At 38.0% G+C, this 18,570-nt stretch overlaps 1 protein-coding gene across 1 annotated transcript in view; it reads left to right on the forward strand.

Moving 5' to 3' along the window:
• The first annotated feature begins 13,223 nt into the window (after positions 1-13,223).
• Positions 13,224-18,570, forward strand: part of LOC108680565 (nuclear receptor corepressor 1) — a 34,970-nt gene continuing 29,623 nt past the window's right edge. The window contains exon 1 of the mRNA XM_047883293.1: positions 13,224-13,673. Within this exon, the coding sequence (XP_047739249.1) occupies positions 13,552-13,673 (122 nt within the window). The 5' untranslated portion in view covers positions 13,224-13,551. The remainder of the gene's footprint in view (positions 13,674-18,570) is intronic.

Here is an 18,570-nt window from a genome sequence, read left to right on the forward strand (position 1 = left end):
TAATATGAATTTACATTTGAAATACAAATATCATATCAAAACAAAAATATCATTAAATTTTGACTTGATACTGCAACTTTGTTAAAATTAAGGCTCATAATAATAAAAAAATTTCTATGTGTCAAATACTTTTTGCACCCACTGTACCTTATAATGCTCGTCTTATACATGGTTGCTATATTGCTTGCTATACTCCCAGTCTTATACATGGAACATGGTTGATATACTGGATAAACTGCATGGTCACACTCATGATATTTTATCATCAACGAAAGATAAGCCGTTGAATAGAAAATACTCATATATTCACTTATAGGTGTTTACGTTTCAAAGCTAAAAGTGGTTGGTGTTGAAAAAGTTTATCGTGTGCATCTCCCTGAAAGTTTTTTATGAGAAATTTTATTTCTTCTAATTATTGTCGCTGAGTCGCTGCTTTTAAGATATAATATCGCTGAAAAACCGCGCGTGACGTCATTTGAACTGTTCGTGCGCACAGCGACGTGAGCTGTTATACGCATGTAAACGTGCGTATAACTTACACGTGACCAGATAAGAGCACGTAACTCCCTGTATCAGTACAGCTACACGTGACCAGATACGAGCACGTAACTCCCTGTATCAGTACAGATACACGTGACCAGATACGAGCACGTAACTCCAAGTGATGCTATAAAGTCGTCTGTTTGCTGTCTCCACTGATGTTTGCGATAACTTTTTAACTTTAACTTTTTTTCCCGATAACTTCGTTAATCAATAGCTTTTCTTCTTCAATATATTTGTTTTATTTCAAAGTTTATTTTCCCGTGCGATTGTTTATTGTCAGTGTCAGCATACCGAGCTCTGGTAGCACGTCTGCGTGCTGACGTTTCATTTCGACCTTCGCAGGAGTTCGCTCGACCTAAAATAGTTGATTTTCTGATGAATAGATAAAATAGTTGATATTCGGATGAATAGGTTGAAATTCAGATGAATAAATAAAATAGTTGATATTTAAATGAATAAATAAAATAGTTGATATTCGGATGAATAGATAAAATAGTTGAAATTCAGATGAATAAATAAAATAGTTGATATTTAAATGAATAAATAAAATAGTTGAAGGAGTTCGCTCGACCTAAAATAGTTGATTTTCTGATGAATAGATAAAATAGTTGATATTCGGATGAATAGATAAAATAGTTGAAATTCAGATGAATAGATAAAATAGTTGATATTTAAATGAATAAATAAAATAGTTGATATTCAGATGAATAGATAAAATAGTTAATCTTCTGATGAATAGATAAAATAGTTGATTTTCTGATGAATAGATAAAATAGTTGATATTACACGTGACCAGATACGAGCACGTAACTCCCTGTATCAGTACAGCTACACGTGACCAGATACGAGCACGTAACTCCCTGTATCAGTACAGCTGCACGTGACCAGATACGAGCAGTAACTCCCTGTATCAGTACAGCTACACGTGACCAGATACGAGCACGTAACTCCCAGCAATGCTAAGGTCGTCTGTTTGCTGTCTCGACTGACGCTTGCGATAACTCCGTTGATCAATAGCTTTTCTTCTTCAATATATTTGTTTTGTTTCAAAGTTTATTTTCCCGTACGATTGTTTATTGTCTGTGTCAGCACACCGAGCTCTGGTAGCACGTCTGCTTGCTGACGTTTGATTTCTACCTTCGCAGGAGTTCGCTCGACCTAAAATAGTTGATATTCAGATGAATAGATAAAATAGTTGAATATCTGATGAATAGATAAAATAGTTGATCTTCAGATGAATAGATAAAATAGTTGATTTTCTGATGAATAGAGAAAATAGTTGATATTTAGATGAATAGATAAAATAGTTGATTTTCTGATGAATAGATAAAATAGTTGATATACAGATGAATAGATAAAATAGTTGATATTCTGATGAATAGATTACCTGCGCATCAGAGGCTAGACCTAGGTATTGTTATTGTGCTTCAACAATCAACATTAAGAAACTTAGGTTCACCAACAGTTTATTTTTTAACTTTGAAAGCATTTCTTCCGTTTTATTTACGAAAGGGAAGTTCAAGATACCTTGTTTATCATAAATCTAATTCATCGTGAATGCTGAAAGTGGTCGATATTTCCAGTAATATTCTATTATAATTTAACATAATATATAATTCATATGTATAATATAATTTTTTCCATTTTTAAGTAAATATAAAATTGATGGAATATCGCAGAAATAGCTATTGTTGTAATGAGATGACCTCGGTCACTTTAAATCCTAGCTGCTGAAAATGACACTTCAGTGCCTCATAAAATATTCCGTCTGAATGAATATTTACATTCAATAGTTCATCAAATGTTGCATTAATCGAGAATTTTTTTAGTTATATCACGGCACCAGGTCGACACGTGAAGGCGATAGAATCTAGAATATTTCAGATAACCTTTCGGCACATCTGCGTCTGGGCCACATCGATTGAATTGACATGCAAACAAACTATACATGTCTCATTTGAATTTGACCTGCAGATTTCTAAAGGAATACGTGTTACCTTTTCTTTTTAGCGCATTTCTCGTTTATGAAAAAAATACACTATTGTGCGCGCTATGTCCGTCTGTCTGTCCGTCCGTGACTTCATGTTTTCGTCGACGAGAAAATGCGCTCTGTCACTCACTGCAGTGAGTACTGAGTTATATTTTTTTAATTACGACCGACATATTATTCATCATTTGTTGTTGAATTATTACGGAGATACTATAAGGTATGTCCGTAATAATAAGTAATACTATAAGTGAATAATAAAATTAAATATTTACAATAATAATTCTATAAGTCATAATGAAATTAGGGAAATACTTGACTTATAGTATGAGAGAACGCGCGCTATCGCGATCTCGCTTGAGCCTCTTTTGTCCGCCGCTGTTCGATAATGCGCCGATGCGTGGAAAAACGGTTTGAAAACACAATTCTTTCCTTAATATAAATTCTTCTTATAAATTCCGACCAAAAAGTTGGAACTTAAATTTGTGTAAAATCCATTTCATTTGGGAATTATTTGCAACAATCAGAGAATCGAGCTAGACTGTCCAAATATAGTGGGGCACTTTTTGCCATGTATGCTTTACTCTGACATATGTAGTTTAATTGACCCGGCCAAAACGTCGTAATCAGTGCATGCTACGAGTTGAAAGTGTGTCATTATTTGAAGAACATGACACACCAATCTTTCTGAGTGTACTATGAGTAAGCTATGAGTGTCCCTGAAGCGGTGAGTGCAGATCGCTTTTGAGCTGAAGAAGCCCCAGCGATATAAGGAAAAGTGTAGGCAAAATCCTTCCTCATCTATGTAAATTTCTTGTACTTTTTCGACATGAGAGAAGCTTATTTTATTTTTTAATTTATAGTAAGTTGGTTCCCATGAATAAAACTTCTTCTTTCTAAGAAAAAGTTTATTTAAAACAAAACTTCACAACTTTCAACCCTTCGTCCAAGGATAAATTACCTAACGTCATCACATTCGTATATCCGCAGGTCTGGCCGGAAGCGCGATCTGACCTGAATGGACAACGAATAAATCATAACATTTTTGTAAAGATTTATGCGTAATATAGCGAGGTATTTAATCACGAATAACTTACCAAGTGCTGGGGACTATAATTCTAACGAGTATTAAATTCTTTGTGACTTCAGAATTCTCACACAGAATTGTTCATGTATAAAAGTTGAACTTTCGTCGCTATATAGACTGCCTCGAGAGATGTCCACGATATGCCGCGACATTTTATGATCTTTACATTTCATGAGCGTTACATGTCATGAACCTGACATGTTACGGTACGTATAACACGTCATAATCCTGACATTTGCTGGTGGGTACATTTCATGAACTTTTCATGATCATTTAATGTCATGACGCTGACACGTCACGGTCGAGAGCATATATGTTCGACGATGAATTTGGCTGCTCTTTCACGGTTGCTGCATTGTATTTGGAATGAATGAAGATATTCTTCGCTATACAGAGTATTTTTTCCTCTATTATTGAGCATTATACATATGATAGCGTTTCACGTTTGACTACAATTTTTTATAAAATTCTCTCAGTTGAATCAAATGAATCACGCAAGAATCATACAGTAATTTCAAATGGAAAAAATGCACCATTACTCCAATATAATGTACTGCTGTGAGCACATGTGTACAAGTGCCCCCTCACCATTCGTCGGAGACAGTTTATGACGTCAAGATTTAACCTTTTAACCTGAACAGATAAATGCAAGCAAAAATTTAATACTAATAAAAAAAATAATTGAACGAATAATTCTTTATAGGCGCGGCAGTTGAAAGGTCAACCTGAAGTTTAGATCGCGGTTACGCCTTATTCTACAGGCCCACTATAGTGGAAAACATCATTATTTAAAAATATGAATGCAATTCTTCTAGCAAGCCAGCTATGAACATATTGTGATACCATGCAGCTGGGAATATTCAAATGACGTTGCGAAAAACATTCACTATGAATTGATTCCGTCGAAACGTTTTTTCATCAACGTTATTTCAACATCACATGCCAGGAGGGATATACGTATACTAACGATGTAATACATGTTGCATATATGAGCAATACGTACAACGTACAATTGTACGTGCAACGTGCAATGCAGCACGAGGGTACGAAGCGAGCGAACGGCGCGCGTGTCGCCGCAGCAAAGTTTTTGTTCGCTCTTCTCGGCCGTTGGCGAGGCGATTTAAGTACAGGGCATGCAGCTGCAACACACGTACGTTGACCTCTGCCATACAGCTGTAGCTGGCACATGTACAACGGTGGGTCCATGGTTGAACTAGTAGAACCATGGGTGGGTCCAGCTGAAGCTGGCACATGTACAGCTGTGGGTCCAGCTGTATCTGACACATATGCATGCCAAGGAATCTGAGCTGCACTTTACTGCAGTTCGCATTCCTTAGAAATGTTCCGTGCTTTTTTCATGATTGCTTCTGAGAAGCTGCCGCAGCTGCAAACCTGAGCTCATATCTGGTATATACGTCGATGCATGTCGTAACCAGTGAAGTAGAACATTAATATTTACATTCTATATAGTCTTGTAATTATATCGTCTTTACATTCTATAGTCTTGTAAGTATATCGTCTTTACATTCTATAATTGCTTGTAATTGCGCAGCCCTGTTGAAATTCATACAAGTTTTGTCAGTTATGTCGTCGCCAATAATATGTGCACCTGTCGAATTTCCTTCTCCTAGGAAAATAAATACCGAGCCTGCAACTGACATACTGGGTTCTGTACCTCACTATAATGATGAGGAAATGTCATTATGATAATGATGTACGATGATACTTATTCGTACGTAATGATGTACTTATGACGCCATATTTGCTATTGTGAAACTTGTGCCAGATCTCCAATAATAATGCACATAACATAACAATAACACACAGTATGTAACAATCTACGTAGCAGGCTCCGTTTACTGAATAAACTATCCCTTTTTCTGGGGTAAAATTTTCGGGCTTGTATAACTTTCAATGACCATAAGTAGTTCTGAGACTGAGTAAAAGATGTGTTAGGTTAAATAATGTTTTAGTCAGTAATGTTGATCTTATGAATTTACAGTTTATCACAAGTTAGCGCCATATAATTTTACTGCGATAAAGTTAATTGGTTATGTAAATAACAATGTAATTAATATACAAATTAAAGCAATAACTTATGTTTTTGCTTGTTAAAACTGCGAGGCCTTTTTCTTATGGATGTCACATAAGTCTTGAACTTTCGATGTCGCCTTCACCCGAACTTTCTCTTCTATATTAATATAACTTTGCATGAATGTTCGAGGAATCTTAGTTACTATAAATAACATTCAATGAATATTCATTTTTGTTAATGCATAACATTGCTGAGTCACCCTAGGAATTATGCAAGTCATGCTGACGATAATCAGCAAGTCATCCCCCGACGCCTGCGAGAAATCTTGCCTCTTCTCTCGCCCGCACCTTCCTTCCACGTACGTCTCTTGACATAAGCTAACGTCAACGCATACGCCGTACGTCGCTTGACATCAGCTAACGTCAACGCATACGTCGCACGTCTCTTGAAATCAGCTAACGTCAACGCATACGTCGTACGTCTCTTGAAATCAGCTAACGTCAACGCATACGTCGCACGTCTCTTGACATCAGCTAACGTCAACGCATACGTCGCACGTCTCTTGACATCAGCTAACGTCAACGCATACGTCGCACGTCTCTTGACACAAGCCAACGTCAACGCATACGTCGCACGTCTCTTGACACAAGCCAACGTCAACGCATACGTCGTACGTCGCTTGACGTTGTGCTGGCGGCAACAGCGACGTTATCTGTCCATCGACGTCGTGCTAACTTCAACGTCAGTGTCGGTCATCCCTTGAACTAAGCTAACGTCAACGGTAACGCCATTATAGGGTGGACAAAAGTCAACGTCGACGACGTAACGGATGAACCTTGCGCATCGCCGTGCAATGTCACTGCATCTAAAAAATAGTCCAAATATAATTTATAACAAACATATTAAATTTAAAGTATTTATTGAAGTTACAAACAGTTGGCATAACTTTACGATTTCACAACCTACCGGGACTCCTCCTGCTGCTGTGATGCGTCATCTTAAGAGTATTAACAGATTCTGCCGCGTCATTCACCACATCACGCTTACACTACCAACGATCACTGATAGTATAACTCCTGTGACGAGACATGGGCAAAACATATATAATTAATAGGTTCCGCTGCAATATGTTCCCTGATTACGATTATTTTTTTAGAAAATATATTAATGCGAATTCCGCTTAGGATCTTCTTATAGCGATGCGGATTCCTCCTTAACATCACAAGGATTCTATTAACGAGGTTTTTGCTAAATAACGAAAGCATCATTAGGATTGTTTGCTGGCTGGATTTCACCTATAGCATTATACACCGGTCGTGTAGCGGACATTATACAAGCCCTAAACCTTGCTCTATAGACGGTTATTATTATTATATATACCGAATAATATTGATATGACTGTTAATGCAACCGAAGACAAAAGGTCCATATCTTTGAGATTAATGAACGAAGAGATCCTTCGTAGGGTGTGGCATGAAGTTAGCTTGAACTTCGCTTGTCATCGAAATTTCGAAGCTCGGTTCAACGATCCCATGAGCAAATATATAACGAACAGGATGCCAAATGCAGATATTTGCAGTCCTCGTCCATCACACAAGGATGCTTGAGGATTTCTCCTAGTCATCTGCACACAAAAGTCAACCGATGGCCGCCGTCCCTTGTGACAACGGACCAAGGGAAACCTGGGGTCCAGAGTAAAGATTTGGCAAGTCATAAAGAAACGCAGAGTTAAGTGTCAATAGCCTTAGCCGTTCGTAGGATCACGCATGCATGACGTGCGTGTGCGTGTATGCATAATAAATGGTATGTATGCCTAGCGATGCATGTCATGCACCCTACATTGCAGCACCGTATAAGAGTTCGATTGATTCTCATACCAAACTTCGTTTGGTATGAGAATGTTGGTCTCTGTACGTCTTTGGCATGAAGAATTCGACCCTGACCATATATGTGCAGCTTGCTAGGTTGTAGATATAACCATGAAATCAGACGAGCTGAGAATGTGGGACGAGGAGTAAGGATATAATACGTTTTAAAGAATGCAAGATTTATCTTCTGTTGCATTACGAGCGAAAATAATGCAGCTTTTATGCTTATAAATTTTAGTTCGAGTATTTTACAATTTTTAATCACAATTTTTTATTAATGGTATCGTATAGTCTCTCAATATTAACATTACTTTCATAAATTTTTTTGCGTTCTTCGATCTCATGGTTGCACGCCATATTGTCGTGAAATTTTCACTTCCTGACACTCAGTGAGAGTTGTGTAATGTTATCTAAATAGTGACAAACTTTTTAATACATATCACGATAACGAGTGGACACATTTGGCCTGATTGAACTCTGGGTCTTTATGAACCGCACCACAGCAAAGAGTATATCGCTATTTAGACAGAGACCCGCTCATTTCTCTGGGTGTCTGGGTCATCAACTTGACGGGCCACATCGCGATGACTATGTAGATGTAGAACCGGACGGTCGAGTTCCAGTTCTCGCTAAGACAGAAGAAATACGACTGTTGAATGGCGTTCATTGCCTCTGCCATTAAAAATAATTACATGTTCCAGTTATTGAATTGTCATAAAGATATAGCTTCAAGTTTTATAGTTGGATCAAAACTTATGTGGCTATTTTGATTGTTGGATGATACTATCCAAGTCTTCAATACCGTACTGAAAAATTTTGAAACCTTTTAATTTATGAGGAAATTCAATATTAGGAAATCGGCTTAAGTGTGATTATCATATTTATCGGTTGAAATTTTGGCGCCCTCAATTATAATGAAAGTAAATACGTAAGACGGTAAAAGAGTGCTACGAAATTCGCATCGAGATAACATAGCGCAACGAAAAAGCGGTCTATGCGAAAGTAATTGGAGAAAAGTAGTTCGGGAGCGAATACTTCAGGCAATCGATCTGCAGACAGCGGTAAACTCGAATTGTTATTGCAGCTTCTTTAAAACACTAACGGTATAGCCAGACCAGGGCAGGCGAAAGAGGGCCCGGCTTGAGTATATGCGCCAAGTGTTCCTAGAAGGGACCAGGCCCGCTGGCCCCAGGGCGGTGTAGCGTCGGGCCAAACTTGGCGTGCACCGTTGACCGCTCCGACCGACCGGAGAGAAAGTGCGCTACGTGGTCGTCAGGATTTAGGATAAGAGAAGGAAGGATAATAAAGGAAAGGGGCTTTGCGTGTCCTTATAGGAAGGATAATAAAAGAAGGGGCAACAGGGCTTGCGGATCCTTAGGAAGGAAAAGAAAATATGAGACGGTGGGGTCATGCCGAGAGTAAAAATCAAAATGTAGTCATCGGGAATGGCCGAATCGATGTAAGGGACAGGAGACAACGTGACAATACAGAAAAGAAATGAGACATGAAGTAAAGATTTCGCTAGCCGAGTTTTCATAATTCAAAAATGAGAGCAATGTCGAGTGTGGTAAAATCCTGAACTCAGGCATCTGAGATTCTCCAAACTCTCCGCTTTGTCGCGAACCGGTCGGTAAAAACTATAATCCTATTGAGGTTTTGAAGTGAACTTGAAAAGCTAAGAGAAAAGTCGGTATACTAGCTATTATTGAACCGAATTTTGAAAAATGCAGTAGTTTCTATATCTTAGCTGAGACTGCGGGGATGAGATCGCTAAGGAACAATTACTTGTACATTTTTACCTACAATTTCGGTGCTAAAGATGTGGTGCACGGTCTGAGTTGCAGCTGTGCAAGTACTATTCAGTGTAATTCATTTTGTTGAAAGTATCTTCGTCCATATGGTATAAAAAATCCGGGTGCCCTAAAAAGAACACGACTGCGTGTGCGTTTGGACACTCGCGAAGAAATGTTCAGTTGGTGCAGAGGTCGCATGGTAAATGCCTTCAGGTAAAACCGCTCGACATGTCGCCTCAGCTACTCAGATCTTGTAACGTTCCCGCTGGTGTCCTCCAAATAAGGGTTGACGCGCAGCAGATGTCGTTCCCAGAATATCAAGCTATCCCATCTCTCGGTTAACATGCCTCTCACACGAGGGAATTTCCAATATATCCCAAAATACAATGCTATAAAATCTTGCGTAAGACTATATTATTAATGAATTCGCGCTTCATTCCTAGTGTGGACGAACTGGGCCTTTTATCCAGTGCTTTTCGCGTGCCATAGTGTCATAAAAACACGGAAGAACTCCTCTTGAGGCACAAAACTCTGAGCATGCTCCTTAAAATTCTCTGTTGTCGTCTAAACATCAACGTTCGTTGGCAAATTGTTAAATGTAATATGTGATTTTTCAGAGCCTCCATACAACGTAAAAGATGTACAGTCGTACTGCGTTTTAACTTTTAATGAAAATATTTGAAGGAATTGTACTTAGAGCGCTGGCCTAATTCGGGCCCGCTCATCAACCTTTAAATGCTGAAGCCGCACTCATGCTATGGGCCGAGAATCATTAAAGAACTAACATTAATATTAAAAGACTGTTCGCTTATGATGTGACTTTGAAAAATCTGCAATGAAATTGAATTTCCGCAAGCGTTGCAACTGTACACCCATTTCCATAATCCGCTAGCCGGCGGGTCGATAATATAGTTGCAGATTCCAATCCCGATACATTACTTGTTCCATTACTGCAGATTCCAATCCCGATACATTACTTCCAATCCCGATACTTGTTATGATTACATTACATTTTTTCCTTCACTCATCCTGATTTTAAGATTTAAGTATCCCGAAATCTATCAGGCCCCCGTCGATCTAAAATTTCTTTCCCTACCATTTTTAGTTTTCATTTTCTTGGGACTTCGTTTTCATTCTCACAGTCCTAAGAACCTGCTGTTTTATTTATTCGTCCAATTGTTCATACCCGGTAACTTTTATTTTTTTCATAATCCTTCACATTTCCGAGATGTAAATATCTCCCTGTATCCCAGCGTTGGTACCGGCTTCTATTTATTCTCCATTCGTCCCACAAGGCTCGTACCTGGACGTTCTCCTCACAGTTCGTCATCGTCATGCCCAATGACGACGCTAGGATGACGTGTCAAGAATAGGATTTGTTTCAAGCGGAGGTCCTGAATCGGGTCACAAGAACATGGCTCCTCAGGCCACAGAAGTAAAGTGCAATTATCGTTTGATGACTCGGCAGGTTTCCTTAGTATCAATTAATAGTATGTGTTTCGGACGTAGCAGTCCCAGGCCACGTTGAAACTTAGTCCCTTCGACCTTGTCCAAACGTGAGGGTATCTTTAGAAACAACATCGTCTGCGGTGATGACTAGATTATTTATTATCAAAGGAACCCGACATTGTCATGATGACAAAGTCGAGAATTATGAAACATTCCACATGTTTGTGCAGCTGATAAGGCTGGTGCGGTGTCATCTAATCGATGAGAAACATGTATCATCTAGAGAAAGTTCCGAATGGTATCACATATATGAGTCGTAGCTTAGGTAAACCAATCTGAGGCAATACAAACGTTTACACATTCACCTATAAAGTGAAATTCATTTTAGCCAGTGGGTGTGTTCAAACCACGCCTAGTCCCTGCATGGGCGGGATTAGTAAAAGTTTAAAAGTTGGTCGCAAGTTACGTTCGCCGTATATTTTTTTCTCATTTGTATCAACTTTGAATGTTATCAGCTTTCATCAAACTATTGGGTGATGGGGCAGATACTACGTTATTATTGGAAATTCTACAAAGTTAATTATTTTATTTATTCTATAATAGGAAATAACAGTTAGTTATTTTCTGATAACCCAGTTTTCGCACCGCCATTATATGGATCATAACATAAGTACCCATGAGGAACGCAGCATGATGAACTGCGATATTGGGTTAGGTTATAATAGGTGCGTGGTGCGTCATGCCACGCATGATAGGTGCGTGGTGCGTGATGCCACGCATGATAGGTGCGTGGTGCATCATGCCACGCATGATAGGTGCGTGATGCATCATGCCACGCATGATAAGTGCGTGATGCATCATGCCACGCATGATAAGTGCGTGATGCATCATGCCACGCATGATAGGTGCGTGGTGCGTCATGCCACGCATCAAGAAGCGTGGCATGCTAAGCACCAACGCAAAAATAAGACAATAAAAACTGCCAACGCTTCTCTTTTGTGAGTGAATGAGGTATAGATTTATAATTTGTACATCCTATATTCAAATCCACATTATTCATTCGATATTCAACGTTAATTCTTTCAAAATTTACACTAGAATTCCATTCCAATTGCTTTACGAAGACTCTGTAATCAGACACGAAGCTCCAGTGTATTGCTACAACTCGTCTAATTTATGCTGCTTCAGCACGACTTCTCTGTTACCGACGAATTTCCACCCATTTATACAAATGAACTTACGACTTTTCTCATATGAAAAAAATTCAAGCAACATTCTTCACAATTCTGACCTAATAATAATTGACGCACGTGCGATAAAACAACAGCTGAAAAAATTGCGTTTGGGAAAGAAACAAATAGCTGCGGGCGGTCAAAACGAAGCTTATCAGAAACGTTTTTTTTTGTACACGACATCGCTTCGTGTAGCTCAAGTGATCTTGATATGCAATATTTATATAAAATATCGTGGATTCAACAATATTAATGTAAAAAAGTTAGCTAAACAGAATGAGGAATTCCCATTAATCTGTTAAATTTATACAATGTCCTACTGCATTGAAGACACGAGTAAAGATTTAGTATTTTGCGTGATCTAAGACAAGCCTTCAAATGGTGATTATATCGTGACATGTTAGACACATGTTTTGCTGATCGATTAATCCATCAAGTTGGACCCAAGCATTAAACTTTGTTACGGAACGCATCAGCTCACTTCGCTCATAACAGCAACGGTATTTACACCGAAAGCCTTGCCTGCAAATCAATACGGAATTTATGAACTGCTTGAATCCCGCTTCATGGGTCATTATGCCGCATTCTCTGGCATATTTATTGTGGAAAATAATTCAGGCCGACTTGTTGCTCACGAGTGACGGGACCGTCAGTGACGACACAAAATTACGCACGAAGACGATTTGACACAAAAATCGTAATTTGACAGATATTCGTATATTTTTATTCATGTTATAACAGGTTTCTTCTTAGCTGTCACTTTCGGTGTGAACGTGCGACCACTAACGAAATTTTTTAATGAAATTTCGAGTATAATTTTACCGCTAGTGAAAAATGAAGTTTAATAATTATTATAATTTAATTCTGGTGCCTATGATCCGTTGCAATCTTTATCTAATCAGGCTAGGGTCCGATTCACTAAATGAACACGCAGGTGCCTCGGTCATACTTTTTGAATTATTGCTTAGTGCCAGTCAACGGAGTATGCGGCGTTGCTCATCGCGAAAAAAAACATGTGCAAAACTCATAAACCAGTCGATAAAATATATCGTGCTTAATTGTTGGTTTAGTTTAAACGGTAATATTGTTTTAAACTGTGTTAAATTACCTGTGTGTTGTAAGTTAATGGCTTATTCAAGATACGCTGCGTACACTTGGCACAAGCGCATTGAGAAGCTCCTTCCCCCGTCCGTGGACTCACCCTGCCACTATACTTATAGCAGTTCTACTGATAGCAGTCGCGCGAGCCCTGGTGCAAGGCTAAATTCTTGTAAAATAGGGTTTCTTCTTACAAATAGTTGTTTACCGTCAAATTAATGAGATAGGGTGATTATATATACATATATGTATTGGTGTGGTGAAGTTTCAAAGTGCATGGTTATGATTTCCATTTGATTTCAGTGAAGTGTTACCGAGTGCTGACGAACGGCGAGGTCTGATTTTGTTTGTGGTGAAGTGTTTTACTGTTGACACATTGAAGGGCTTGGAAAACGCCCAAATGTGGCACAAGAAAGTGCTGCATAACTGTTTTCCACCAACTACATAGCTGGCTTTGCCATGGATCAAGTAAAATTAGTAGGACTGACAGGGCCTCATGCCTCCGTCCTATACGCGGGAACTCGTCAGCCACCACCGGGATCTCATTCCGTGCCTCAAGTCGCACATCAGCCTCCCTCAAGGTAATTATCATCATATATTCTTTTCGATAAATTAGTAAAAATATCAGGTTGTTATTGGATGAAAATTATTTATGTGATTTTATTATTTACATCAAATCTTCAACTTTCCAAGCGCGATTAATACGAAAACGTTTCGGACAATTTTAGGCTGGACTCAATGCAGTGATTATTGTTATGTTTTATTGTAAAACTAACGATGTTTTAAGTTCATCCCAGTTACCGTTTCTGTTTAAAATGTGAATCTAATTCAAATGAACGATAATTTGTTAGAATACGACTAGCTACCTCTCAGTCCTCTGCGTCTGCGAGGGCGAGTTCACCGTCAAAATATTCGATCACTTGGTCATTTAATAATAATAAAGAGAAAAATTATATAAATGTCAGCCCTCTGTTTTTTAGACTCGAAATTTTCAATCCATAAAAGGGTTGGCATATCTAAATTTCCGGAATTGTTTACTTCGTTGGGCAAAAGAGCAAACTTTAATTGATTACAAAATAACGTTTACTTACTTTTTTTGATGCGTGCATCTGCGAGGTATATTCTTTTTCTTCTTGCATTTCACAGTTCTCAGAACTCTGGAAAAAATGTCAACTAGACATGAAAATAGCAGGAGGAAATTCGCGCTGGAAACGCTGTGGTGGATGGGGGTGTGGGGTTTGGTGACAATTATTATGGTTTTGTATTAATTGAGGACTTTAACTGAAGTAGAAGAAGTGTGTGGTCAGTTAGGCATGTTTGTGTGATGTCTAAGCTGTTTTTTACTAGTTTAGAACTCCTTTTAAAATATAATTTTCAAGATTCAAAATTAAAATTTGCTTTTCCTGGTCCAGCATAAAATTGTTAATGAAATAAAATCCTGTGTGAAAGCAATTTGTATGCATTTTAATAAAGATTTGAATGCTAATTGCATCTCAATCTTTGACATGAAACCTTGCTTATTGAATTATTATACATCACCAAGAGCTTGCTTCTTACAACTTTTAATTAAATCATCAGAAATGAAATGAAACATTCACAGTGAAATCAATATATCTAAAGAGATTGTCTACAAGTTCTTCATTTTTGAAAGGAAATAATTCAGTTTTTTTACAAATTTGAAAATCATGATAAGCTTTTCCTCATGATTTTTATTAAAAATTTTATGCATATTTGAATGGATAAAAACAAGTTAACAAGCCAGCAGTGTTAAAGCATTGCAATCATTATTAAATTATTATAAATTCATTAATTATTACAAAGAGGATTAATGTGCTAATATTTTTCTAAGGCATATATACTAGTGATTATAATTATAAGGCGTATAACTAGCAATATATGATCTCTAGACCATTCATTACACTGATAATCTTACAACCACAAATGTGACATGCAAAATTTGTATATTTTTGAACTTAATGAAGTTTCATTTGCATTCAGTTTCTCATCTGTGACTGTGGGTATGGGCAGGCATTAAAAATGCTATGGTATATAAATATACACCCTGGTAATAAAAATTAAGTAAAAATATATATAATGAATGAATCTTGGGCTCTGAGTGAATGCTAGAATTTTCATTAATGGATGAGCTTCTGGTCTCCTCTAAATTGTATTTGGTTGATGATTATGCAGGTAATTTGTTCATTTATTTTTCAAACCCAGCTTTGATGAGCTTTAGTTCTACAATAAATTAAGGGTATGATAGGGTAAAGTTCTAACTATAGTTAAGCATAAAATATATGCAAAAAATGCCTCGTTTTCACTGTTGCACTTCATCCATATAAATTTGAGGACCAGTGATAATTTTGGCTTAAAAGAAAATTTCAGTAGCTTGGTAGAGATTGTTAGTCGACCAATAATTTGCTTCACCGTGCATATTTTCAAGTTTCTTACCAATATTGTTAGCCAAATTATCTAGAAAATGCAAGTCAGTAATGTTAAATAAATGAATGTCAAACATCTCATGAGAAAAAAAATCATACAGCCATCCTGCAAAGGAGAATTCTTCAATTTCCAGATCTTTGTACAGAATATAATGGATTAGTGCAGCTAGGGAGATGCTGGGTCGGTCTTCGTGGCTATGGTTGTTGTCCTACGTCTGTAAACCATATGAGTCCTATCTTATACCGTATACCGGTATCGTATCGTATGTAAACCATACGAGTCTTGCTATGTACTTTGCTTTATATTATAGTTCTGTATATCATTACACCTCGAGTAATGGCATGACTTAGATTCTCCTTTAAATATCTCTAAAGAAATAAATGTATTTTGCCACATACTTTGACGAGCAAGAATTGTTATAAAATCTACGGCATAAACCCTCCAAGATTCACAATGACCGGCGCACGCGTGTACTGTACTGCACATTTCGTACACACAAACGTTTTTTGAAAATGTATCTCTGGCCAGGGTGTGGTCTGTCCTTATCCCTATTCTATTAGTCATGGTTTCTTGCCTGTCCATGGGTGTTACGAATTATCACTCTGGAAGCGTAACGCTCGAATTTAGTCCTAACAGCATTTAGTCTTCCTGATATCTACCTTCTAGTAAGAGCTTGCGCGCTCGTGACCACGAGTATAGATCGCATAACTCAAAGTGAAGTTCTGAGTCTGAATTACATTTGGTATAGGTACTTGTTAGTTTGTATCATTGATTGCTTTGTTATCGAACTATTGTATACAGGCATTGAATTACATTTGGTCTACTTGTTAGTTTGTATCATTGATTGCATTGTCAGAGAACTATTCTATACAAGCATCTGAATAAAGCACAAGCACGTCGCTTTTGAAGAACTATAAACATTTCTACTCAGCTGTTCGTCACTTACCGCAAATGGAAATGTTTTTCCCATATCTGAATCCTGAAGCATTCAGTTATTACCTAAGGATGTGAGTTTGATTTATGTTTACGTAGTGTACTGTGCAGTGTAGTATTTTTACTTGAGTGTAGTGTTTATTGTACTCAGTGATGACACGTCAAATGATGGTAAGTTGTAACCTGAATATTTAACGTGAGAGTTTCTGTAAACGTCCGAGCGTTCACCAGGTTTAAATGGAATTGAAATTTTTATGCTAGCCTAGTAGCCCAGCATGCCATAAGTTCTGCCTAACATTGCACCTTAATTCCATCAGTGCAATTGAACCTCAGTTTAATTGCACCTCAATATTTCAACTTCTCTCATGCTCGGTTTTGTTCTGAAATCCAGAATAATTTTCACCGTAAGGGCGGTGCATGTCATTAAATAATCCTTATTCTCCGGTATTTTACGTCGTCACTCTAGAATTGTCACGTCACCCTTCCATGCTTTCCACATGGCCACTAGATATCTATTCATCACTACGTCTATGTATAATTTTTAGGTCGTTACTCGACATTTTCCACATCTATATCGTTACTAGCCACTCTCTACATCGTCTCTAGCCACTCTCTACATCGTCTCTAGTCACTCTACATCGTCATTAGTCACTCTCTACATCGTCATTAGCCACTCTATATATCGTTACTAGACACTCTCCACATCGTCACTAGCCACTCTCTACATCGTCATTAGCCACTCTTCACATCGTCTTTAGCCACTCTATATCGTTGCTAGCCACTCTCTACATCGTCACTAGCCACTCTCTTCATCGTCACTAGCCATTCTCTACATAGTCATTAGCCACTCTCTACATCGTCATTAGCCACTTTCTACATCGTCACTAGCCACTCTCTACATCGTCATTAGCCACTCTCTACATCGTCACTAGCCACTCACTACATCTTCTCTAGCCATTCTCTACATCATCACTAGCCACTCTCTACATCGTCACTAGCCACTCTCTACATCGTCACTAGCCACTCTCTACATCGTCACTAGCCACTCTCTACATCTTCTCTAGCCATTCTCTACATCGTCACTAGCCACTCGCTACATCATCACTAGCCACTCTATATCGTCACTAGCCACTCTCTACATCCTCACTAGCCACTCTCTACATCGTCACTAGCCACTCTCTACATCGTCTCTAGCCACTATATCGTCACTAGCCACTCTCTACAACGTCTCTAGCCACTCTCTATATCGTCACTAGCCACTCTATATCGTCATTATAGCCACTCTTCACACAGTGAATTATGCAATAATTGATAATATTCTAGCAATGTCGTACGTATAATTGATGTCGTCTAAGGTAATATATGGCTTTTTCTAACCATGAATGGCTCTCATAGATGAAAAACAGTTTTGTGAACTTTTTTTACTTATTCATCAACTGTCGTCAAAATTGGGGAAAATATAGTTTTTTTTTAGTTTCATCTAGCGTCATGAATGTTTCTGGGCTACAAAATTCAATTGTAAATTATAATATATTTACATTTAAATATGAATTTACTAGTATATATTTTAATAGTAAATTTGATGACGTTTTGAATATTGTTCATGAGTAATCGCTCCTGAGCGTTACATCGCTGTGGTCGCACGTACCGTAACTTGATTCAAGCCATTCGAGCAACTCTGCTATATTTACGGGTTGAGAGATTATTGTTATGACTACGTGTGCGTTCATAATATATGTTTCTTATTATTTAAAACATTTAAATAAATCTCTTGTGATGTTCATATGCGTGTGACTTGAATTGTGTAAGCCATAACTTAAGAGTTATCTCTATACCGACTCTGAGTTTTCAATCATTATTGTTAATGATCCTAAAGTGGTTGGAAACTCTCATTTCTGGTGGTAAATAATTACTCTATTATTGTTAATGGTGTTAAAATGGTTAGAAACTGTCATTTCTGTTGGTAAATAATTACTGTAGCAGACATCGCGGCGAAGGCTAGCGATCGCTGCGGGTGCGCCGCTCGTACCGTGCACTGCGAGACCTGCATCGCCGGCCGCCATTTTGATGTACAGCGACTCGCGGTGCTGCGCGCTGCACTGC

Source organism: Hyalella azteca, unplaced genomic scaffold (genome assembly GCF_000764305.2).
Source record: "Hyalella azteca isolate HAZT.00-mixed unplaced genomic scaffold, Hazt_2.0.2 contig12546, whole genome shotgun sequence".
Taxonomy (NCBI): Eukaryota; Metazoa; Arthropoda; class Malacostraca; order Amphipoda; family Hyalellidae; genus Hyalella; species Hyalella azteca.